General features: G+C 48.8%; 1 protein-coding gene across 3 annotated transcripts in view; it reads right to left on the minus strand.

The window, feature by feature from the left end:
• Nucleotides 1-26027, minus strand: part of LOC106037780 (gamma-aminobutyric acid type A receptor subunit theta) — a 73281-nt gene that overhangs the window by 13798 nt on the left and 33456 nt on the right. For all 3 annotated transcript variants that reach the window (XM_013183838.3, XM_013183837.3, XM_013183839.3), the window contains 3 exons: nt 17078-17298; nt 5844-5926; nt 1492-1629 (listed from right to left, as the gene is read on the minus strand). In XM_013183838.3, the coding sequence (XP_013039292.1) occupies nt 1492-1629; nt 5844-5926; nt 17078-17298 (442 nt within the window). The remainder of the gene's footprint in view (nt 1-1491; nt 1630-5843; nt 5927-17077; nt 17299-26027) is intronic.

The following is a 26027-nucleotide window of genomic DNA, read 5'->3' on the forward strand; positions in this document are numbered from 1 at the left end:
AAATTTTATTTGGAAAATATTCTCAAGAGCCAGTGATAATGAGGAATCTCTCTTTCATTAGGTTTTGCAGACTCATCAGCTTTAGGGAGGGGCTCTTCAGAGTCTGCTCAGTTGGCTCAGAATATTAAGAAGAAAGGAAACTCTACGTAAGTTACATTATTATATCAGACATCATGGGATAATGTCTGTTCAGTACTCAGCAGAAACTGCCATTATGGTGCGTTCCAATAAGACATAGGCGTACACAGGAGATTTTAACCCTATATCTGGATTCAGTGAGATGATTTTCCTTTGTTTCATGTGCTAGCTTTTCCTCCAAACAACAATGAAGATCTGAATTGTATTTTTCCCATGCTGTTCTAAAAATGGGTTATGGTCAGAGTGGGCAAATTCATATGCAAATAGAGTACTGTTAGTTAATCTGTAGGTCTTTTTCTTTTTTTAAGTTCTTGCAACTTCCTCCTAATCTTTTAGTGAACCTAATGGGGACAGTGACAACAATAAGGACTTTTACTGTCCTTCCACTGGAGCATAGTCATTTTTATAGGGACAAAGCAGTGCCTCTCTTTGAAACAACATCCAGGCCATTCTTCCTTCTCACCTCCTTCCCTAGGCAACACAGCAACCTGAAATATGAGTATAATTGTGGGTTGGCAGCTAAGCTAACAGGAGAAACAACATTCTTTAATGATCAAGGAGGTAGACTGGGAAAAAGGAGGTTATGTTCTCTCACCACTGTGTGCCATTTGCGTAGCTTGAATACGGTACTTCACCAGTCCTTTTTCTGAAGGTCTTGTCTGTTTAGATTGCAAACTTCTTTTGGAGAAACACTGCCTCTTGTAGATCTCTAGATTACCACTGCAATTGGACCCTGCCCCTGGCATGCCTCTTGAGGTACCATTGCAAAGTCACCATCTGCCACCACCACAGATGGACTTTGGCTCTGATTTCGTGGCTTTCCAAAAACCATGTAACAGGTGTGTGGCTCACTGCTTTGGCAGTGAACTCCATGTCAGATCAAAGTAAGGAGAGCAACCAAAATCCAAACCCCTCCGACTTTCCAACTGGCAGTATTTGAATTGTCCCAAGCGTTCCTTCCAGATCTTTTTATTGCAGTGTGCAGATGGGTTTCTTTCATTCCATAGACCACCTGCTTTTCAAGTGAAATATTCTTCTGTTTTCTGCTACACCTACATTGCCTTTGGGAGACAGTTGAAAACCATGTAAAAATAAGGTAAAGGCTGAGAACCTTCTAAGGAGGTTCTGTTTTGAGCTCAGCTGGAGTTTTGATTAAGAAATGAAAACAACTGCATCCAAAAAAATCAAATTTGGTCGGTATAGAAGATGCTTCTTTTTCAAAGGAACGGGACCCTAAACTAAAGCCTAGATCCTAAGTTAATGCCTCAGCATCTAGATCAGAGGAGCAACCACACTGACCTAGATCAGCAGAGGGTTTATGTGTTTCATCACACCCCTGGGGCAGAAACTTACCGGTGGTGAAGACCACTTCCCTGCTGACCAGCCTCTGCTCGATAATGGTGAACTGGGGCAGTTCTAGCACCTCCATCCCCGTGACAGCAGAATCATTTCCTTGCCAGAAGAAGACAATGTCATCAACCGTGTAACCGTCTGCAGAGGTGGAGAAGCACAGAGAGAAAACTAAGCTGACAAGCTGCAGCAGATGACACCCCCATTTTCTCTAAGGTGATCTGGAAGAGGATCCAAAAGAAAGCCCACACCATCAGACAGCAAGCAGAGCTCCTCCCTGCTGACGTACTTTTCTTCAGCTGAGCTCGGCAGTACAGTCCCCCAAAGAAGAGGGAAAAAAAATAATTGGTCAGAACTCCCCCTTCTGGCTAGGATTCAGGAAAAAAAAATGCTGGAAATGGTCCATCAGGTCTTGACTTGTGCTACACAATCTCCATGGCTAACACAACAGGGACTTGAGCATCCAAAGCCTCTATCACATGCACCAAACACTGCAATTTGCTTTTATAAAACTGCCTCCTTTTACCAGAAGGGGGAGATCACACAATACATTCTGATGTGGACTAGGTAAACAGAGCCTCCAAGTATTAAAAATTCCAAGAGATTAAAAAAAAAAATAAAAATTTACAACAGTGATTGAAAAGAAATTTGAGCATCTGAGTACCTCCCTCTTTTAAATACTCTCAGTCAAAATTTGGAGTTGGGAAGTGGACAGAGCCTCTGAGATTGGAGACTGCTTCTGCCAGGCGCTGGCTGAAAAGAGCACTAATGAGAGAAGAAAGGCAGGGAAGGCATGAATGCTCATCCCTTATGTTTCAGGGTAATGGATTTGTTCAGAGGTTAGCTCAGCCGAGGGTACAGCCTCGTGCTTTGACCCTGAACTATAGATAGCAGGGCTGCATGGGCTGGAAGTGCTGAGGAGCCCACAGGCACGGTCCCAGGAGAAAGACTGCCCAGGTGCTTTGGCCTCACTGGGAGCAAGGCCCAGGGGACAAAATCATGCAGTTCTGCTCCCGTTAGTGCGATGGTCACAGCCCTGCCTATCGCCCTTGTGGGCAAGGAGTCATCTCCACTTGAAAATTAACATTGCTTTTGGCAAGCTAGGCTTTGCAGCACCGTGGCTGTTTCTGGACAAGGGGTGGCCTCTTATTCTAAGCAAAGGGTAGGGCTGCACGGGGGCACCTCTGTGCTCAGAGAAGCACCAACGTATACGCAGGCTGTAGTACAGCACTGTGGAAGGCTTTGTTCAGAGCAGAAACTTCACCTGTGCCCACAGACAGCTTTTATTCGCCACCTGAGCTGCAGCACGACAGCCAGCCTCGGCCACAAGCCCTGGCAGCAGAGGCAGGTGGCTTGCAGAACCCAGCGAGGCCAACATCCACTACAGAGAGTGGCCACCAGAGCCAGCACCAGGTTATTAGGGACAGCAGGGGAACGAGGAGCTGCTGAATGCGCCATGGAGGAGGAGGAATTATTCTACCTAACCTCAAGGGCCAAGGGTTCCCCTGGCTCAGATCTGAACCTCTGAGGATGGTGTCACGCTGCAGCTCCTGAGCAACCTGCTCTGATCTCATGGCTGACCCTGCTTCGAGCTGGGGGCTGGACTGGAGATACCCTGAGGTCCCTTCCAAACTGAATTATCTGATGACTCTCTAGTGTCCAAGCCCACGTCCTGTGCTCACTGCGCTTATTCACAGGTGCTAAAAAAGTAATAACAATTTTCCAAACGCTGTGCCAGATCTGCTGCTGGTGAAAATCAGTCAGGCCAGGCCTCCACCTCCTCCCTGACGGCTGCTTCTGCTCCACAGCCATAAAATGTAAAGCACCTAGACTCACAGGCCCGCAGGAATTCAGAGGGACCCTTATGTCATCTCCTCTGCTGCAGACATGGGTATCACAGCTTGCTGCCCTGCCTCAGTTACCCCGGCTTTGTGCACAGGACCTGGCGTTTGCATCTGGCTGCAGCGTGTCTCCCAGAGCAAGGCGCTAAGTGTGGAAAGCATCACGAAAAAGCAAATTCCTCACTGCTCCCGGTGCTTGATTCCGGTGGCTCAAACATGCTCGCAGCTAAAAACATCGTGTGTGAGTTTCCACCTGAATTCAGACTCTCAGATGCTGGTGGTCGCTCTGTGTTTTTCTGAGGTTACCAAGCTCTTTCCACCCAGCGCTCGCCCTCTGCAGAGGTGCACCCAGCCTGTAAACAAGTCACCTCTCCACCTCCTTTGCAGTAAACAAGCCAGGCTGAGCTATTTAAGTTTCTTACTGCAAAACATCTGCTCCAGCTCGCGAACGGTTTTTAGCATCTTTTCTCAACCTCTTCTGATTTCTCAACTTCCTTTCTAAATTATGGAAACCAAAATTAGACAGAGCCCCTTTCCCAGGCTCACCAGCAACGTATTCAGAGGCCAATCGATTCCCTGCTCTGACTCACTGCTCCCCTGGTTTATATAACTGAGGCTCACTCCAGCCTTTTCTGTCAGAGCCCTGCCACGAAACCTCCAGCAGCGATGCTCAGGGCTGTGATCCCTCCATCATTTTCCCCGGCCGATGCTCGGGCAGGTACCGTCCCTCAGTCCCGTGCCCAGGCCTCCGCATTTAGCTGTGTTCAGATATATGCGGGATGTGTTCAGATCGGGATGTATTCAAATGTGCAGCAAGCAAGCCACGCAGACTGCTATCTTCATCATCCACAAATTTAACAGCAGTGACTTCAAATTTACTTCCTGATCAGCAATGAAAATGTCAAATTACAGTAACTAATTTTAGGATATCTCACAGTTAACTAGCTCTATTCCATTTATTCTACGACCTGCTGATATTGGGTACCAATCTTTTCTGTTTTTTTTTTTTTTCATGTTATTATGCAATGTGAAATCAAACACGTTTTTTTCCGAGAAGCCATTTTTTAAAGTGATTCTAAAGGGAAAGGTTGTTCAGTCTAAAAATAAACGTTCCACTTTGATTTGCAGCTTTAGAAAGGAAAACGAAGTTTCCATTTTAATGTTAAAAAGCAAAAGAACTTTCACAAAGATAAGTCATTTCAACCTGAAATATCATAAAGTATTGATACAATGTCTTCAAATGTCAGATTAATGGCCTGTTTGTTGCCTGCCTCATCGCTTTTTTGCCGAGTCCTGGCACACAGTTAGGAGACGGTTCATGGGGTGAGGGCTGTTTTTGGGACAGGGATTGGATCAACAGGCAGTGCCAGCCTGGGCTTACCTCCTGCAGGCAATGGCCACAGGCTGCTGCGGGGAAGGAGACCCCAGCTGCGTGCTGCTGCTTTACAAACCCAACACTCCCGCGCCACAAAAGGGTTATTTTGGTGTTTGTTTTTCTTGTTTGTTTGTTTTCAGTATGTTTTTTAAAGCCAGGCATGAAAGGAGTGTTGTTCCAAAGTTGTGTGGATGTGGATGCAAACAAAATGGAGCCCTGTGGATTTGCAATGCACGAGAGTGTGAGAGACAAAGGCTCTTAGGAAGGAAACCATGAGTCTCTTCATCTCTGCGTAGATCTTAGAAATATTGTAAGGAAGCATAACTTCAACTAACAAATTGGCTTGACATGTCCCATTAAGAACAAAATCGCAACATGGGGAACTGTGGGTAATTCTCTGCCTTCTGTTTTCTTGGTTGTACCGTAAACTATTCTCAAAATACGAAGGAGTGCCAGAAATGACATGCCATTAGTGCCTCCAGGAGGACCTCATTTACATCCCATTACCCACCACGCCAAGCACTGCCATTGCTGCGCATCCCGAGCGGGAGCAGGGCTGCCAGGCGCGGGCAGGGCTGGGGAGGCAGCACCGTGCCTGCCGGCTACCGATGCCGTGGGACCTCTTTTATGAAAAAAGCAATTCTCTGATAATCACCACTGAAGCTGCATCATCATTACTGCGAGATCTGCTGCTCTGGACCGCTCCTGCGGGGATACTGCAGTGCATTTTTATGAGGGAGAGACCAACCTCCCTTCGCCAGCGCGGTCAGGGGAGGCTTTTCATGGGAGTCCAAGGAAAATCCAAGCAGGGAGGGGCTGTGGGGAGCTCTGGTCCCACCTCCCATGAAGAGCAGGCTCAGCCACCAGTGAGGACAGGTTTCCAGGGCTTGCTTAGGTCTAAGGGAGGCTTCCCTACCCTCTCAAAAGCGAGGGTGATTTTAGTGCCCAGTCAGCTGCTAGATCTCTATTTCCCTGGGCATTTCACCCACAAGGTCCCCAGGGAATGGAGTTTGGATGAGGGAGCCTGGTCCTGCCCAGGGCACACCCTTGGATGGGGGTTAACACCCGCAGGAGGCAGCCCAGGGGTGGGAAGCCTTGGCTGGGGCAGGTTGGCGCGTGGCATCGCGTGGCATACGCACAGCTCTCGATCTCCAGCGTGCAGTTCTGCTGGTCCAGGGGGTACCTCCGCAGGTCCATCATGCAAGCAGCCGTGGTAGTGATCCTGAAAGAAGGGGAAAAAAAATAGGATATATATATATATTTTTTTTTTTTACAAAAAAAAAGGAGAAGTGAAAGGCAGACGTGAAAGTCAGGCAGCATTTGGGGCCGCTGTTTCCCTGGAAACCAGGGAGAGCCACGGTGGGAGGGCGGGAGGGAGGTGTGCGGGGGGCTGGATGCGGCTCACCCTCAACTGCATGGCTTAAACCCTTCGTGACTCACGTCAGCAAGGCAGTGTCTCTATTAGCGAGGTGGGGAGGGATTTGTGTTCCTCCTCTGTCCCTCCAGGAGAGAGACAAAGAAACTGGGAGTAGGCAGAGCTATGGACAGAGGGGGAGAGATATGTCAGGTTATTAGAGAGAGGCAGAGGACACATGTCCATAAACTGAAAATGCATCAATTAAATTGCCCTGCCATGACCTAGGGGGAAGAATGACTGACCATGTTTTTCTTCCCAAATTGCCTCAGGGACTCCACTGCAGTCCCAGTCCTTCCATTGTACCTACTGCCCTCCTGCTCCTGCACTATGGGCTGGCGGCTCTGCTCACAGATTCACTCTTGTGTGAGTGATTTCGTGATCAAGATTTGCCTGACACATGAATGCATGTGTGCACATCCCCTATAAAAATAAATACGGGGAGAGGGAGAGGGTTGGTGTTGTTTTGGGGGTGTCAGAGCCACTCGGCGCCCACGAAGTGCTCACACGTGTGTGCAAGGAGGGTGTTTTTGTGTTGCAGAGAAGCATCGCTCTCTGGGATGGGGCATTTTGCAGTGGGGTGGATGGGGGAACGGGTAGGAAGCAGGCACAGAGCAGAACAGCTGCTAATTTACCAGCCCTACAGTTAGCAGGCTGCCCCCATTTCTCAAATATATTGCTCCCCTCACCCTTCAATGCAGTTTTCTTCCTATGCAGTGTATGTGTGCAGAGTGCTGAAGAGAGGGGAGAGATTGGTGCATTCCCCCCCCCCCTCTTTTTTTCAATTAACCATCTGGAAGGCATTAATCAAGCTACACATTTTTTACTATGTAGGCATAACCAGTGAACTGTTAACAAGAAAGCTTTATCTTCTGAGCCCTGTGGCCAGGGAGACAGAGAAAAGGGGAAAAAAAAAAAGACAAGAAAGCAGAGAGGATGAGATGGCGAACCAGCAAAAGAGAAAAAGCATCAATGAAAGAAAAAAAGAGAGCAAAAGGGGGAAGGAGGGGCAGGATGGGTAAAGCTGGACAGAAAATTGGAGGGGGGGGGGTGGCAGAACGGGGGTGCAAGCACCCGTGGGAGAGCACAGCCCGGGGGGTGCCAGGATGGGGGCCAGAGCAGGGCGGGCGAGCGGCCCCGTGGAGCTGCTGGCTCTTTAAGAAATCTCGTGTGCTAAATTTATCTCTCTGCTGTCTGTGAAGACTGTTTGTAGGAGATGAAGCCTTGAGGAGAGCCTTTGCCACTGCCTGCCGTGCTATAAATAGATCCGAAGAGACGGAGGGAATTTATATATATCCTCGCTGGGTCTAGATACAACACTGCAACTGCCCTCTCTCCGAGCAGGGGGCCCAGGCGAGCTCTTAACCCTTTTATCCGTAATGCAGCCGGGGTGGAGGAGAGAGCACGGGGGGGGGGGGGAGAAGGATGGCAGGGCAGGAGCCACGTACAAATTATCACCGCGGCGTTGGGACCGCACGCATTGCTTCCACAGCCGCCGGCTTCGGCACCTCGGGGAGGACTGCGGGCAACCCAACGCCTCTCCCACCCCAGTCCACCTGGGCACGGGGGACAGCCCCAAGCACACCTGGGGGAGCTGAACTTTGCCTGGAGAGCCCGCAGGTGCACGGGTCCGTCCCGGCCAGGCGCAGAGCCCAAGCAGTCACGGCCGGGTATGAGTCACCCCCCTGTGCCGCACACGGCCGTACGGTGTGCACTACACCGCACCCCTGGGAAACAGCGGCGGCAAACGCGCTCTCCGATTTTCCCTAAAGTGTGAGATGCAAAAACGGATTAAATGAAAATTTTCCACCCCATTTGTGGGACCCTGCGGGCTAAAACCTTTCCGCGGTGTCCATCCCCGAGTTGCAGCCTGGCTGGCTAACGTGGCTGCGCTAAGGACGTCCAGGGGAAGCCTGTTCTGGATGGAGAGGGACCCTCTCGCCTCTCGGCAGGATTTGTTCGTCACCTGCAGTGCTGGTTGGAAATGCAGAGCACGACACAGTGAGCTATGGCTACCACACTCCATGCGCCAAATCCCGCTCACGCTAACAGCCAACATAAATCCAGAGCCACTCCAATGATTTTTGCAAGATCACACCAATTTACATCAGCAGAGATTTACATCAGAGCAGGATTTATCCCCGTTGATTCAAAAAGAAGAGAACTTCAGGACAGATAGGACGGAAAGGAGAAAAATGAGATAAAGAGGGCATCGGTCCTTAAAAATCAGATAAGAATTTCTCTTTCCTTCAAATTAAAGGGTGGGCACATCCGCGCTGCACAGCTCAGCATCCAACAGAGATACCCTGGCTGGCTCGAGGCCCCAGGCTCCTGCTGACCTGCCCACATAACAGTGCTGGGACAGGTGAGGACTGGGACCAAGCAGCATGCAGGTTTTTTTTTTCTTTTCTTTTTTTTTTTTTTTTTTTTCCAGCCTGAACTGCAACCACCCGCTTGTCTGGAGCATTTCAGCTGCAGTGCTGCACCCACAACAAGGGGCACCCAGCAAGGCCATGGGCACCAGCACCGTGGGACCACCTGGGTGTTTGGCTCATGACTAGGTGGGGAGCAGCTGGCCTGAGATGCTGGGTCCTGCCTCTGGGCTTCCTAAGAATTGATAATCCACCCTTCTTGGGATAAAGAACGTGGTGTCACAGAGAGGTAAGGAGGATGTTCAATTATTTATATATTGAACCTCAAAAACCATCCTGTACCCCAGCAGCTCTTTGCCATGCCCTGCTCATGGGTGACCCACAGCATCACGGCTCTGTTTGCCTGCTCCCAGAAGACAGAAGAGTGATGATGGCATGAATGGTGATGGGGGAGACGGGCAGGGCTGAGAGGCAGGAGAGCAGATAGTGCAGGACAGGAGGCCACCGGGGTAAGGGAGCGGAGGAGTGGGATCAGGGGAAGCAAGGGGTGAAGGAGCCTGGGGAAGGAAAACCAGAGAAGAACCAGAGGTTAAAAGACAGAAAGCAGAGTGGATACTCATTCCGTGCGAAAGGAGATGAGGAGACAGAACAAACCATCGCCCTGTAAACAGCTCTAGACAGAGAGCAGTGCCCGCAGGAGACGCGACCCGAGTGGAGCAGAGCAGGGAGCGCGGGGCCGGAGGGGACGCTGGGGAAGGGTGCCACCTTCCCCGTGGCGCTGGCAGGAGGTGCTGGCTCCTGGCCAGGCCACGTCTTCTCCCTCCCTCCCCCTTCTCTTGCTTCTTTGCCCACCCTCCCTCCCCTTTTAAATCCAAAAATGTGTGTGGTGCGAAGTTCCATCTGCTTCGATGGCGATTCACAGAGACGCATTGGAGATTCACAGAGGAGGATTCACAGAGGCGCAGCCCCCATCAGAGGGGAGAGGCTCGCCTGCCCTTCGCACGACGCGCTCGGTGAAGGGGCAAGCACCCACCACCTCCAGCTCCCCTCTCCTCCCTCCATTTCTGTCACCTCTGCAGGCCTCCAAGTCACCCCCCTCACATCACAACCTTCTCACTTCCCTCCCCATAGAAAAGACGTGTTTGTGCCCTTCCCCTCATCATTGCTCCTCAGGTCTGCAGGCTTTCAAAGCAGCCAAGTCCTCAGTGCCCTGCTACTCTGCTGCACAGCTGGCAGGCAGTCCATCGAGGGGAGACAGGGCTAGGGAGAAACCACTGCACATTTCCAAAAAGAAAAAGAAGGGACTTGCATTCGTGAGTTGTCAAGCAGCTCTGGCAGGCTGTGTGCTGATGGATATCCCCCTTCTCTGCCAGCACCCAGCAGATCCAAGCAGAAGCTGAGGTAGCACAGATATCTTACTCTGCAGAGAGTCCTTCAGCCCCAGGGGAGGTAGGGATCACTTCAGGTAGGGCAGCCACAAAGCTCAAAGTCCCACCAGGCACGTGCTAGGTCTCTGTTACAAGGAGGAAGCGATGCCCACCTGGCGCTAGTACCAATAAAGCAGAGGCAGGCACGGAAAAGCGATGCAGCCTCACCCTGCTGCCTGCTCCATGAGCAGCAGCACAGGTCCATCCCACCACAGCTGCAGCTCAGACTCCTGCACACCATCAGTCCTCCACACGTTCTCCGACCTGAACGCCACCAGCCCTTCCATTCCCTTTCCAATCCTCCTCATCACTGTTTACTTATTAATGGCTTCTTCTGTCTTATTTAGAATGATTATATAAGTTCAAAGACAGAGCAATGTGGAGCTCCCACCTCTTAAAACCTACCTGCCCTGGCTGAATGTCTCCTCTCCATCTCCTACCCTGTTGCTTGCCTCCCCCTCCATGGTAGCTGCCCCTTCAGCTCCCCAGGTGTGATCTCCCTGTACCAAACTTCGGCTCTGGAGGCCCTCAGCCACCAGTTCATCCTCTGGATCGTCTCCAGTGTGTCGAGTGAACCAAATTCATCAGCTATGAGTGTAAAGGGCAAAATATGACTTCCCCAAAACACCATCTGATTCCTAAAGGAGCAGGTCCAGCCTCTCTAAGGAGGGCTGGGTTGGAGAGAAGCGAAGACATTCACCTCTGAGGGGTTCCTAAAGCAAGCAGGGTCCCTTTCTCCTTGAGCTCATCCTTACAAAATGAACTGCTGCACTGTGTGCATCATAACTACATGCATACCAACGAACTAGATGTGCCTGGGACTGGTTTGTGGGGCCAATGTTAAGTGGTACTGGAACAGCGTGTGCCTACACTTACATTCTTGTCTGTTTTGCAGATATGGAGTAAGTTTCATCATCCAGGGACTAACGCAAATATTCAAACACAGCAAAAGATTAAAAAACAAAACAAAACAAAAAAACACTCTAAGTTGCTGGTTGAAACTTTTTGGATTTCAGATTACCTGAGAAGCTGAAGATGCTCCTGTCCCCCAGTGATACTGACTCCCAGAGCTCAATTTGCAGCAACGAGGAGAAAGTACACAAGCACCTTGAGTTTACCAGGACATGTGCAGACCCCCCCAAGGGATAAGTTAGACTTGTACTGGGCTTCTCATAACTGAGAGTGGAAGGAGAGGCAAAATTGCTGTTTTGCTGAATGCGGGAAAAAATGAAATCGAATTTTTACTCTGTACATTCTCGAAGTCAGTCATAAAAATCATGCTGGCAAATGTCACCTTCTGCCTGGCAGTAAGCACAAAGTTTGAAGGGCCTGGAGGGATTTATAAACCCGTGGTGGATTTTGCCATTCTTTTAACACGGTCTGATCTTTGCAGACTCCTGGAGGTCATGTTAGAACCAAGAGCAAGGCAAGGATATGGAATATTTTCCCCTTGTGTCTGCTGGCCTAAAACCGACTCCATAAGTCTTGGCACAATCCTGCTAAGGTCACTCTGTTTCCAAAAGCACCTGTGCCTGCATAGGCATCCTTTGATAAACAGCAGTATGTGCTGCACTCAGATTAGATAGGGAGAAAAAAAGCTCTCCTAAACTAGTACTCAGGGTACCAGTAATCGAAATCAACCTGTTTTCCACCCTGGGAGAGGAAAAAGCGCACGTTTTCTGGGGGATAGGAATTGAAGTGTAGATGCAGGCACTTCTGTGTCCAACTAGTGCTTACACCTAAGCCCCTCATCCTGTCCCTAGAAGGCCAAAATGCACATGGGGATCTGTCAGGTTCCTAACTGAACTCTCATTTCCCCTCACCCACTGAACAAACCCTTCTCCCACACCCACACTCTGTGCTGGAGCTGGGTGGTGTGAGCAGTGCAAGGCTGCAGCACCAGCTTTGGAGCCCAGCTGGGTGGACACGAGCCCAACTGCTTACACCCAGGCTGCCAAAGGAGAGATTTCTGTTGCCTTTGCCTAACCTGCGGAGGGAGCGGGCAGAGCTGCTAGAGGCAGGGTAGAGACTGAATCATCTCTCACATTTCCAGGGAAACCTCTCTTGGGGAGGGAGGGGGAAGCAAAGAGAAAAACTGCAGATTTCTTCTCTTCTGGCCTGCGAGATGGAAGGAGAAAATCTCTGCTCAGGGGTCTCAATGTAGAGAAAACTCCTCAATTATAACCTGTCAGGTCCCTACTCCATAGAAATCAGAGAACACCCACAGGGAGAGCAAGGACATGGCTGCAAACAGCAGGCTCCAAGCGAGACAGGAGAGAGAGAACCCTTTCTACCAACTGGAACACCAATAATCCCAAGCCTGAATTTGAGGAATGTAATGCAGACATAGCTCAGTCCTGGTCAAGAGACGGGCTGAAAATAGGAGCTAGGAAGAAGATGAGCTCCAGCAGAGCCCAAACCATGGGGAGGAGGGAGGGCAGCCCCAGAGGCACAATGCAGTAACCTGCTGGTGGGTGAGTGGGTGGGAGGGATGCTGGACGTGCCTCTGCCCACCTGGGCTGCTTCCCTGCATAAGGTGAGCTACAGGTGGTGCTCGAGCTGCTGCCTGGCCCAGCAGCAGGCTCTGTCCCAGGAGTGGGTCAGTTTGCTGTAGTGCAAAGGCTGACACCCCCCGGGAGCAGCTACACTGCAGGGAGCAGCAGGCTGCTGGGAACTCACCCCCGTGAAAAGCAGAAACCCTGTGCTGCCAAAGCAGATACATCCAGCTTCACTCAGGTTTAAACTGCAAGTGTTGAGATGTCTGATCTATAACAGCTCTCTCCGCCTTGCTTCAAGCACTGAACAGGCATTTACACTGACGGGGATAGCAGGGGTCTACGTTCCCATTGGGCTCAGTGCCCTGCTGTGCCTTGGCTTCTTTGCATCTACACAAACTGCCTCATCTCCAAACCATACCTCACTGCGGTGACTATCATGGGCAGGAATCAAAAAAAAAAAAAAAAAAAAAAAGCAAAACACACACACACACCCCCACCGCTACACCACCTTCGCAGGAGGAGATCCCTCATTCTCCCTGCACAGGATTTAGTCTCCGTCATCAAATTCCTCTGCAGTTTTTCAGTTGCTCAGCTCACATCGCCTGGGCTCCTCGCCAGCCAGGCGCTGCATCTCGCTCGCTGTCCACTCGGCTCCGCGCCTGCTGCCCCGCGCCCCAGCCCTCCGCTGCCCCGCGCGCACAGGGATGCTGAGCTCCTCGAGGCACCTGTTTTGCTGGAATTCGGTTTGGTCCTTAATTGGAACGAAATCAAATAGCTTCGAGATTTCCCCGAAGGATGTTTTTAAGCCGGTTTCAAATGCGATTTCAAATTACCATATGAGGATTTCAGCATTGTTACAGCTATTTCTATTTTTAGGTCTCTGAAAACACAGGAAAATACTAACGACATCAACATTTGATGAGTGTTAACTTGCTTCACTACCGAAAGGAAACTGCATGGTCTAGAAAAGGAAATACAGATATCAGACCATAATGTATAGCTTGGATGTGTGATAATGTAAAGCTTAGTGAATATTATGGCAGAAGTGGGCTAGACAGTCTCTGGAGGTCCAGAGAAAGGCTTCGGTGTTTCTCCCTGTAACTCTCAAATTCCAGCAGTGGTAGTACAAGCAGCATGAAATAGAGAGGGAATTATTGACATAAGTGAAAAATTCCCTGCATAAAATTAGGAGTGAAACATCAACACTTTGAAACGTTTTTTTTTTCTTAAATGAAAAATTTCTCCCTAATTTTTTGTTTAAAATTTGATGAAACCAATGCAGTTTCTGACAAAAAGCCATTAGGAGGAAAAATACATTAAATCCAGCCAGCTCTACACGGCTCTTCCTCACTATCTTGTCCACCTCCCTCCCCTACACCAACAACTGACTGCTTTTCATCTTTGTGGGCAGCTCCTTTAAGCCTCCCTTCGCGTTGCAGCCTTTCCTTGTTGCTTTAGCACATTCCGCTGTGTGCCCCAGGTGACCACCTCTCCTGCACCTCACAGGCACCTTGCAAGGTGTTTGGGGGCCAGAGGAGTGCGGACACAACCCCACCCCACCACCTTCTGCGTCCTAAAACTCCACTGGCTCTGCTGGGTTTGCATCCTCCCACGGCAGACCACACATCCTCAGCTGCTTGGAGCATCCCCGGGGCTGGGTCTGGGCTCCAGACCCCGGGATTTTGGCCATCTCCTAGCTTGGAAGGGACGGAGCTGGGAAACACCAGAGCTGGTCCTGCAGCCCAGCGTCGCCTCCCCGACGCAGCCCGTGGCTGTTTATGCATTCCTTTTGTCGGAGATCTGGCAACCGGCTTTTAATCCCAGCCCAGTGTGAATTAATTTTGGAGTAAGCTTTTGTATCGAACGCTTTTCCTAAGATGTAGCTGTATTACATCTGCTGCACTCCCTTCATCCACTAATTCGTTAATTCTATCAAAAACAAGCATATGCTTTTCTGACACGCAACGTCCACAATGGAGCAGAGCGGCAGAATAAAGGGCTTCATTTACTCATGGAAACAAGTTATCTGAAGCTTGATCTTGTCCTCGCTGAAGTCAAACGAAATACCCATTGACTTCATGTGAGCTAACTCGGACCTTGTGGTCTGATCCGGGGTTTGAGCCTGATCCTGCTTGAACACTCGCTGAAAGCTGGGGCCTGCCAGGGTGTCATCCTCCCCGGTCTCTGACATCAGAGACTGCTGGAAAGAAAAATGACTGTTGTGCCACAAATAGCACGATTGAGTCACTTTGCTACAGGATCAGCTCGAAGGAGGGGGAAGCGACTGGTGAGAAGGTAGCAGGAGAAGGAACAGAGCTGTGGTATCTCGCCGGAGGAAAAACAAATAAGCAGGTAAACAAAGGAAAAAACAAAACAAAACAAAACAAAAAACTCACAAAACACAGAAAATGCCTCCTTTGGCCTTCTTCTATCAAGGCAACTCCATTTTAAAGATCCTTCCAAAAATGCAAGAGAAGACAAGACCAAGCTTTTTAATAGAGGAAGGACCCGCACTTTCCTTACTGCTTGCAGAGCAAGCATGGGTGTATTTGTACCAAGATAAAGGGAGCACAGGTGAATATCCAGAGCATTTTCTTACCTGCTTACACCTGCTGTGCATATGTCTATGTATTTTTGAATATGATCACAATTATTTGCACCTGCAAAACTGCACCTAGCACTTTGCTGTCAGCAAAATCACAGGTGCGGGAGTCAGTCCAGACAGCAAGCCTTAAGGAAAGCACTGTCCATACCACCACGGATAAATCTAGAGGGACTTCAAGCATTCAGGGCACCTGGCTTGTCCCCCAACACCCCAGTGCTTTCAGGGCAGTGAAAGCCAGCCATCCTGGCTGGAGGCACAGCCCAGGAACAGCAGTTGCAATTGCTCACTGCTTTGTTTTTGCAGTTGCCTTTTTCTCCAGGGGCAAGAGAGCAGCTTCCAGGAAAACCAGCCAAAAGTTAAAACAACACAGGCGGCTCTTACTATGGCCCTGGAAATAACAGGGGCAAACAGCTGTCATTTTCTTTCTTTTGGCCTGGATGCAATTTTCCTCATCTCACCCAGGCCCTGCCTGGGAGGGAGCTGAGCTCCCGCACCCGCACCGCAGGGCCCCGCAAGAGGGCAAGGGCAGGGACGGTGCTGGAGGTGCTCAGACAGCAGCCTGGCCCTGCAAACCCTCCGTGGACTTCTACTGCTTGGCAGCTGGATCCACACTGCTCGTTGTTGGAGCTGACTAAATGGCAGCTGATAAAAATACACGAGTATTTCTGCTCTGTGTGCTGCGCAGGTGCATGCTAAGGGTGCCCACCAGCCTGGGGGAGGCAGCTCTGTGCTCAGGTGGGCTGGCTCAGCAGCCCGAGCCTCACGGCACTCTGTGCCCCCTCCTTCACGACAGGCTGGAGCATACCCCTGCCTGTCCCTTAGCACAAGCATCCACTGCTTCTTACAGCTTCCCAGAGCTCTGCCATAGGGAAACACTGGGCACAGGCACCTTGCTGCTCTAGCAGGATGATGTCCTATGCATCCTCCTACTTTGGTGTGCCTACACCCAGCCCCACCCTCCCCAAAACAGCCCTGCTACTTAAAAAGGAAGAAATCATCATAAAAAGTTAGTCTTTGCCACAAAACACGAAGCAGCAGAGGAGCTGATACTGTAAATGGGAAGGGTGGGTGTACCCTCTTTGAAAGAGAAAGGTCTTTCCTCCCCCTTTGCTGCACTGGGATGTAAGCCCAGAGCTGCTATCACAATCATTTGTGAATGTGGAGGCAGGTCTAAAAGCCAGCTGTGAATTTTGGTAGTCAAAAAGGAGGAAAAAAAAAAACACACAAAAACAAACAAACAAAAAACACACTGGGAGAACAGCTCAACGCAGACAAATACAGGATTGGGGAAATCACTGCTTAGATTTCACCTACAGCATCCCAAAGTGCACGCTTATCTACAGCTGCAAACTTCCCACATAGCCCCCTTCGTCCTCCCACTTGACATTCCTACCTGCCCTGGCACCTCTACAGATCCAGATAACACAGCAAGGTCAAACTCTGTCACCTCCCCTACACACAAACACACTTTCAAAAATCCTTTGTACTTGCAAATAAATTTATTCCAGACACCATAAAAAGCCTCCTTGCTGAGGACCATTCCCCTACTAGATATCAACTTTCAAAGCTCAATTATCAAAATTGCTCTGGTGAAGAGACTTTTTTTTTTTTTAATGGTACAAAAATGTCTACGATCTCATACTCAAAAATAACTAAAGTGATTTTACTCAAGTGCTACAGGTATTCAGCATTAGATACCAGAGTAATGAAGTCTCATCTCCATAGGCCAAACTTGCAGAAAATTATAAGCAACTGAAAATGAGTGTTTCAAACAGAAGTGTTATGCAACACGAATGACAGTGACCTGAAACACACAGAACCAACTATTCCCATCTCCAGCATTTGTCTATAGCACTACAGGGAACTTCAGAGGCCTGAAGGAAACAACCACGTCTAGCTTGGAGGAAGAGCAGGTGCTTAAACCTGTGCAACGCTTCAGAATCTGCGTAGTCCTTGTGTGTGCTTGAAGAAAATACCAGAACCTCTTTCAAAATGAAGGAAATTTAGACGAGGCGTCATTCACAACCACAACCAACAAGAATTCGCCTCAGACTTACCTCAGGCCATATAGGACAGTCCCATCAGGATGGAGCCGGATCATGCGATTCTTCACTGTCACTCCATGCAGAAAGGACTTCTTGTCGTTCAGGAAATAGGTGTCAGGCAGCCACAGCTGGTCAGCCACCCGGTTGTCCAGGGTCAGGTTGAGAGGAAGGTCATTGTATGCCAGGCGTTTGTCCCGCCAGCTCTGCTGGAAGTACATGGTGATGGTGTAGTCCTAGGAGAGAAACATGCTAGTGTCACAGCCTGGCCTCAGGGCAGGGACACAAAGCAGTCCAGCCCCTCCTGCCGTTCCTGAGACCTTTGGTGGATCTCCACATTTGCTGGCACCCAAATGCTTGCATCTGCACCTCCACCAGCTGGAGGGACTACGATTTGTTCTGGGAAAAGGGAAACAATACACCTTGTAAAGTCCACTTTTATTCTGAGCAGAAATTCAGGACATTCCCAAAGGCACGTGGAAAATCTCACCTCTAGGCCAAGGATTCAGAGTCAATCCTGGCCAACCATGACAAGCTATTAGCACTTGCCCTGGTGTATGAGCTAAGTTGGGAGTTCACTGCAATTCTCAGAGAGGGACATATGTGGAGGAAATCTGTCACCAGTGGAGCATGATCCACTGGGTAAAGGGCAGTTCCTTCACCATCCCCAGCGACCACAATGCCATACATGTCTCCTGTTCCTTTCCTGTTCCACAGTATAAAGTTGAAACTTAAAAGTTCTGCTGAGTCAGGACTTTTCTAAAGGGCAGGGAAAGCTGTTTTGTAGCCTACAGCTGCAGCTTTGCAGAACGAATTCTAGATGCTGCACAGTAACTGCACATCCCGGGGAGACCCAGAGGCCCCAAATCTGCTTTTCCACAAAGCCACAGACTGTGTTGTAGCACTGTGCTAGAAGTGCAATCATTTCCTCTCAGATAAATGAGTAGTACAGGAAGGGGTCTTGTACACATCAATGAAAAAATCTTCTCACAACAGGTCTTAAATAGGCTAGGAGCCAAGATTTTTTTGGGGTAAGACAGCTAACAAGATGTAGATTAGGAAGTGGGCAGGGTAAGCAGCGCTCACAAGTCTTGCTGATAGCAGCCTTAAGAAGCCAGTAACTTTTCACAAGTCCTTAAATAAAAAGCTTTCTGCAAATGCATGCAAATGAACTGCTGGGGCCAGAGACACATTGTTTCTTCCTAAGCAAATACTTAAAGCGCCAAAGGAATCCTCTTCCTGACCACGCAGGTTTGCACGAGGGACATTTCTGCTCTGCATTGCCAGCTCTGTGCCAGGTGCTGGCGAGGACCGTGCTCATGCACTAACATCTGGGCTGAGCACAGAGGCATCCTGCCTGCCCGTCTTCTCCCACTGACTTTACTCAAAGCCAGGTTTGATTAGCACCTCTGAAAACAAGCTCAAATAATCCCACAGTATGGGTATGCCAGCTTTCGGGTATCTAACTATGATTCAGAAATCTAGACCCACATGCATATCTGAAAGGTCATGGAGCGAATCTGTGGTGTAGTCTGGATACAAAAGCTATATCTGTCACCTTCTGTATTATATTGAAAAGAGCAAAACCACAGTGACAGGCTTCTGGCCAAGAAACTGTGTTGCTTTCCTTTTTAAAGGATTGCTAAGATCTTGCTTCAGAAGCCTCACAGTCCATCTCTCAGGGGCACCAACATTCTCACTTTGGTCAAGACCCTGCTAAGGAAAATATTCTCTCTGGTTACCCCTCCCAGTGACTTTGGACCTGCATTGCAGTATGAGCAGAGCACCTGAGTTTCTGGAGCCTCTCACCCCCCTTGGTACCCGGCTCTTCTCAGGGGGACAGGCAGCCACCGATGCACCATTTCCATTCTATTTATTTACGAGACTTCCATGCTGCCTTGCAAGGCACGCCTCGTGGCCCAGCTGCACGCAGGGCTATGCTCAGCACTGCAGCTCCCATTCAGCCCTTCACAAAGCCGAGATAGCACCTGAGCCTGCTGGAAAGCTGCTCAGCGTGACCATCCCCGTGGGACATCCCTCCGCATGCCTCTGTTCACCCTGCTCTGCCCAGCAGCTGAGAGCTGTCAGCCCCAGCTCCCGCTCCCTGCGCCTCCTCCATCTCAGGTTTTGCAGAGGCTTTGCTCCCTCTCTCCTCCTCCTAGCTGCATGATGCATCCACAAAGCAGAGGTGAGAGCAACATGTGGAGCAGGAGGCGCTCACACTCCAGAGCTGCTTCCCTGCAAGGAGAGAGGACAGCTCTCTCAGGGGCTAGGAAAAGCCCCAGAGAACAAGAGGAGCTTGCCTGGGGGCCTCACATGCTAAAGTGACAGTGCGTCCTACCAGCTACTGATGACGGGGCTGTAAGAGTACATCTCCAGACAAGAGGAAGAGACTGATAACTCCAGTATTTCCTGAAACCCAGCAGAGACCCCAAAACAAAAAAGATGTAAGAGGACTCAACAGTAAGCAGCTGAAATGTTGGCACAAGAGAGGTGTGAATGGAGGAAGGTGTTTCCTGTAGAACCCCAAAGACAATAAACGCAGTGATACATCAGCATACAGGACACACATTATGCCCAAAGTAATACTCTTACAAGCGTGCTTGTACTCGTTTTGGAGACAGCGGTACTGTGTCGGACCAAAAGTCATCGCACATTAGCGTCCTGTCTCCAGTACCAGTCAAGAGAACAGAAGGGAGAAATATAAGAAAAACGGGGTATTTGTGTTATGATACTTTATTCTCCAGCTGTTTCAGGCTTAACGATCTCCTGAGCCAGAGCTGATACCTTCTTAATTGAAGACACTCAGTTTCTCTTCTGAGAGTTTGTCTCATCTCAGAATCTTTGGCACCTGCAGCCTTGTGGTAGGTAGCAAATTCTACAGTTTAGCTCTCCACTGTATTTACATCACTTAAAAATAGGTACAGATCAGACTTACTCTTAACCGATTCCCTGTAGTGGTTGTATTAAGTCAGTAAGTAATCATAACCCTGTGCTACTTAAGCTTACAGAGTCCCACACTTTTAGATAGTTGAGGGTTACTGAGCAGTATACAAATAAGGAAATACTCAAAAATAATATAAAGGCTCTGACAGAAGCAGGAAGCAGCAAAGGGGAAATAATTTTCACACAGGTTAAAAACAAAACAGCTGTATGATGACAGTATCTGACTTTCTGCAGTGGGTTGCTATATAAGAACAGATTGAGGGCAAGGTAATGGAAAAAATTTTCAACAGAGCCTATGGAAAAAGCACGAGGTCAGGTACTTAGCAGTACTTTGAAAGGTCTAGGCGTAACATGGAAAAACAGTCCTCCGAGTCATAAAAGGGGAGGGACTAACAGGAAAGGAGAACCACCCAAGGATGGAGATCCTGCTGCATGGCAGAAGGTCCAGCTTCCAACAGAAAGTCACCTAAAGCATCCCTCCTGAGCAGGCTGCTTCTTAAACCCTCAGCACAGCTTCTGGGAGATGTGGGTCGCTGGCAGGTTGGGGCAGATTGGTTTTCTGTCCTGTGACCTCTACAGTGCCCAGTACTAAATTTGAGCAGAGACAGAAGTCTGCACCCCTGTTAGAGGCTACAGTGGACTCAGAGGCCTAGAAATGGCATGAAATACTACGTGTGAAAGGACCAAATCTTTGCTCAGAACACAGTATTTCCAGTAATATGAATGTCTTCTGTGCCTAGTCCATTTTTGTGTACGACAAATGGCTGGTAGCTTTCTGGGGGGAGCTTTGAAAGTGCTGCAAAGTAGCTTTGAAAGCTACTGCAGGCTGCTAGCATTTCACCAAGCTGTGAAAGGTACTGGAAACAATGAGGGGGATAAAGGAGGCTTTACAGCTTACCTCTAGTGCTAGCCATGCCACTTAACTTTGTCCCCCATTTCCCCTCCACCCCTGACTTTGATAAATCACCTCTTTTTGGAGAAGTGACCAAATAAAAGTCCTACCCCATATAAGAAAATGACATATGGTCTCCTTGTCCAAGATCATAAAAGAACATTAGGAAAGCCAAGATGCTCCAGAAAGAGGGAGAAAAATGAAACATCTGACTTAGTAAAAACCAAGCTGCCACTGCCAGAGACTAATGAACAGTTTGTTGGCTTCGACTTCTTTGATGATTAAACACCAGCTCCTGTTCCCGTCATTCTTGGGAGAGAAATTAAAGGACAAAGCAGTCCTCGAGTATGTTTCATTTTAAGAAGGTGTTAGGGGAAATAAGAATTATTTTTAAGGGGAGCATTAAACAATGTGCCTGCAATCAGCTGCAAGGAATCAGAGCTGTGTAAAACGTACAGGAGAATATGGAAAGGACAGAGCAAGATGTCCACACTCCTTACTTAGCAAGCTTGTTTTAGAAAGCTACTTTGCCCTCCTAATGGATTGTCCATTTCCATGTAGATAAGACAAATCAATGGGTTCTAGACCTTAACAAGCACCAGTTAATCTGACAAACACACGATAGCAATCTTTCCAGCTCCAAGACAGCAAAAAGTCTGCTTTAGATCCTCACCTTTGCCTAGGGCAGGAGGCAGCAGCTCTTGTACTTACTGTGCTTTTCATAGGGAGAGTATTCTGCCAACATTCTGCTTTTATTCTGCTTTTAATTTATCTTCTGGTGCAAGCCAGTGCCTGATTTACAAGTCTGAAGTTCTGCTTGACAACTGTTATACATAAAGCGACGACTATTTTAGATACTGACCTTCTCCTTATGCTTCAGCTTAGCAGGTGAGAAAACCAGAATCTCCTTCCACATCCCTTAGTTTCGAATAACCAATTGTCCACCTGACCTGGGGAGCAGGAAAACCACCTTGCACCTACAATCTGTGCATAAGGCAAGGAGACAGAAATGTGTTTGCATCTAGGATATGCTGTGCCCTCCTGTGCAGCAGGTCTTTGTGCTCTTGAACTCATTTTCTTTAGGACCTCAGAAGAACTTTGCATGGAGATGTTTCTCTTCACTGATCTGATCTACTTTTGTAGTAATTTGCATGTGTTTAATTGCTGAATACATGTCCAGAAACTGGGACATATCAGCTGTATCCTCCACAGCTAGGGGTGTGAAAGTGAAGTGTTATCTTGTTGCCCTATTTCTGTCCTGCCATGCCCCATCTCTGCAGCACCTGGGCTGGTGCTGGTCCCACAGCTGTCAGACAGGACATACCTAGCTGGATCCTTTGCCCAAAGGGGGTTGGCCTGCCCATGACAAGGCTTTCAGACCCCTCAGCCTGTGTAGCAAAGCCCCATCTGAGCACAGAATAACACCGTATATTGTCTGCTTAACAGCCCCATTCGAGCTGGATGCTCGAGATGTTGAGAGGAGAAAGTCAGGAGACTACAGCATAGCACCTGCTGTGAGAACAAACAAACCCAGCAACCTCATTCAGTGGTACAGGCAGCAACCCCAAAGTCACCACCTGCAGCATGCCATCTTCCTTGGGTAAGACCTTAAAATCATTGCCAGGCAGTTTCTATTCTTAAGCCCCAGAATCTGTGAGCTATTGCATATTATTTCTGCTGGTCTGGTCTCCTTGCTCAGTTCCACATGAGCTAGTGGCTGGGCAAATCCCAGAGCCTGTTCTACCCCCAGGAGCAGGATGGTTTGGCCTTCCCATTTCTGAGTCACCAGCCAGCTTTCACTCCAAACCTCATCATAACTTGAGAAATTGTCCTCTTTCACAGCGAGGAGTCACCGAATGAGAGGTGGTCAGATTCATGCTTGGTGCCTATACCTTCCCATGCCAAACCAGCACAGAAGGGCATGCTTTGTCCAGATGGCTAAGGCCAGAGAAGCAAGGTTGTATATTAAAAGTTCAGTAAAACCTGATGCATGAGTTTGACTAATTTTCAGGCAGAAAATTGGAAGGGTGTTGCTTGCACAATCAAAATTACATTGATAGATGGTCTGGAAACTGGTAAGGACTCCTTGTAGTACGTGGGGGAGCGAAAAGCAGATAAGATGCTCACTTAAACCAGGAGGGAGCTCAGACAAGTCCCTACCTGAGCAATTTCTTCCAGGAAAGAGACAAATTAGAGAGGTAACTGGCTCAGGATACTGGAGGGAGGGCAGCAATCTGCTGTTTGTCTGCACTATTGTAGTATGCTATATATTTACCGTCTGCACACCCACAACAAACCATGAAACTGTGCTGGTGCCTGTATCCTGTCCCTTCTCCCATCTCCCACCCAGCCTCCCCCAGCCCATTCTTTTGTGCTTACCAGGCACTACCCTTTCTGCCTTACAGCATCTGTTTCCAGTGCCCTGCTGCATACACATATGGGCATATCTAATATACAGCCATTAAAGCTCAAAAATATGTTTTTAATAATCATTTGTATTTAATTAAACATGCAACAACTAGCCTATTAAGCTAAATTAAATTTGAGTGAGACGTTTAAACAGTGACTAGTGAAGATATCAGTTTCTAAAGCCCTCAAAAGGCTGGGGGAAGAAAACTGGATTATGCCAAGTGAAAAGTGATTCTGGAAGACCAGCGATGTTCCCTAAACCCTTTCAAAGGCCTTTGCACATACCTTCAGAGAATTTTGTAGTGACTTTACGTCTTGTCTGCTGAGAAATGCTCGCTTCAAGTGGTCAACACGTGATAGGCTTTCTAGAAGCAGCAACATGGTAACAGAAAAATGCGATTTCACTAGAATAGTCCCAGAACTCACCTTTATTTTATTTTTATTTATTGTTTAAAATGAAACATCCTCTTCACTATCTTGCCAATGGTTTTACTGGACACTAATCTAGTCACAGCCTACTCCAGACAGGAGAGGTCCTGCAGCCCTTCCCATAGACACTGACTGCCCGAGACTATAGGAAGTGAGGCTGGAGGAATGGGGAGGAGAAAAGGAGACTTCAAAATCCTTTAAGGGGCTTAGAAGCCCACTGGGTTTAGGTACTCTAAAGTAACACCTCTGTGCATCTGTATCAGCTCAATGTTAATTTGGTAAAGAGCACAATGCTAATTTGGCACAGAGTGGCTTGACCAAAAGGTTAGAAGATGGTTAGTCTCCTTTAAAAAGCCCAAGAGTTTGATCACATAAAGAAGGATAACCACGAGTAAGCAGGTAAGATGGTGTGGAAATGGTACAGGAAATAGAGAACCCCATCAGTCCTGGGTTAGTCTGCCTTTGGTTGAGCCGGGGTAAAACCGAGGGAAGCAGAGTGCCACCAGCAGCAGCACTGCACACATTTTGGCCTATGCCATCATTCTTCCACTTTAGCTATTCGGGTCCTGGCTGCGGGAACATAAACCTGATGGACGGGTGCAGTGCAGCTAACTGACAATAGCATTCAAAATACAGCTGTATGAAACACTCCTGATCCTGCTGGACAAGTCAAGTTTATTACAGGATGCACGAGTTAAAGAACAGATTTCAGCAGGCTGTGGAGGTACACAAGGAAGCAGACTTTGACTTCACGGCCAACTGGATGGCGGAGAACAAGCTGCAGTCCTTGTCCATGCTGAGTGAGTGCTCTCTGCAGTACCAGGACCAACAGTCCTGGAGCCAAGGAGCTCTATTTGCAGAGCTGGCTGAAAGTTATTGGCAGGGAGCCCATGTGAGCTCGGTAAATAAAGTATCCAGATAATAAAAATACCCGAAGGCACTGTTTAATTTTTCTGAGGGTTCTGATACAGCCAGCAATATTGAGAGGGAACAAATCTTGCAGACAGGAACAGGAGCACAGGGCAAAGCCAGCCTTCCAGAAGAGAGGAAGGCAACAAGACACCTCGTAGGTCTGGTGGCTCACAGCCTCTGCAGCTACATACCTGACGCTCATTTACGGAGGGGAACAGCTGAAGAGGGTCAGTGCTCAGGAGCTAGATTGGGCTTCAGGAAAACCAGGATCAGGCTGCAGCTGGTGTGTTATAAACCCTCAAGTCTGCTTGAACCTCAGTTGAAAACTCTTGATGGATAAAAGGGTCAGTACTTTGTGTATCCATGACCTAGGAATGCAAAGGTTTTATCAGGGAGATAAAAACCACAAGTTGCCTTCCCAGGCAGTTACACTGAAGTTAAAGGAGATCTTCTGGTAGTAGGTTGCTGCAGTGAAAGAGGGAGATGAAGTCCAACCTGCAAGCTGTGAACATGCTTTGGGTTTGCTTCCCTCTTCACTAGAGCCTCACGTGAAGCACCCTACAAAGAGGGGGCGAGGGATGCATCACAGAACCATACAATCATAGAACAGCCTAGGTTGGAAGGGACATGAAAGCCCACCCAGTTCCAGACCCCTGCCACCCACTGGATCAGGTTGCCCAGGGCCTCGTCCAACCTGGAATAAAAGTGTATGCCCCAGCCTGGTGACCCATTGCACCCAGGAGGCAGCCAGCTGCACATGCCCTGCACGCAGTGATGTGGAAGGGAGCAGGGGCTGGAGGATCCTGTCTTTTACTTCTTTCTCTGCCATTTTTCTGTCTGGAGCTGTCCTGAGTCTGCCTCTGCCAGGCCAGCGGGGACTGCCCACATTTCATCCCACATGCATGCGCTGACTCCTTCCCCAAAATGATCCCTTTCATTTGACTAGAGGGCCTTTCTGGGTCTCCAAACAGCTCAGCAGATCCTCTCCCTTTCACCATCCTTTTTCCTTGAATGTTCATTTTTCTCTGTAGCCTAGCAACTCAGCACAGACTCAGAATATTAACAACTCCTGTCCCCACACACGATCTTCTCCAGAGGCCTGAAAATTTTGATAGCAGAAAGGCTGACAGGGGTAGGAGCAAGCAGGAGAGATGTGGGGAGCACGCAGGGAGCCTCTACCAGCATTCAGAAACAGCAAAGCTATTCAGCTGCCGTATCTGCCACCTTCACTCAACATGTACATAGCATAGAGCTATATATAGCCCCATTTATTTACATATTCAAATAGCAACACGACACGCACGCACTTGTATTCCAATCTAGGTTCTATATTGAGGTGCTGGCACTCTTGTGCACGTACACTATTGCTGCACGCTT

This window comes from Anser cygnoides, chromosome 13 (assembly GCF_040182565.1).
Source record: "Anser cygnoides isolate HZ-2024a breed goose chromosome 13, Taihu_goose_T2T_genome, whole genome shotgun sequence".
NCBI lineage: Eukaryota > Metazoa > Chordata > Aves > Anseriformes > Anatidae > Anser > Anser cygnoides.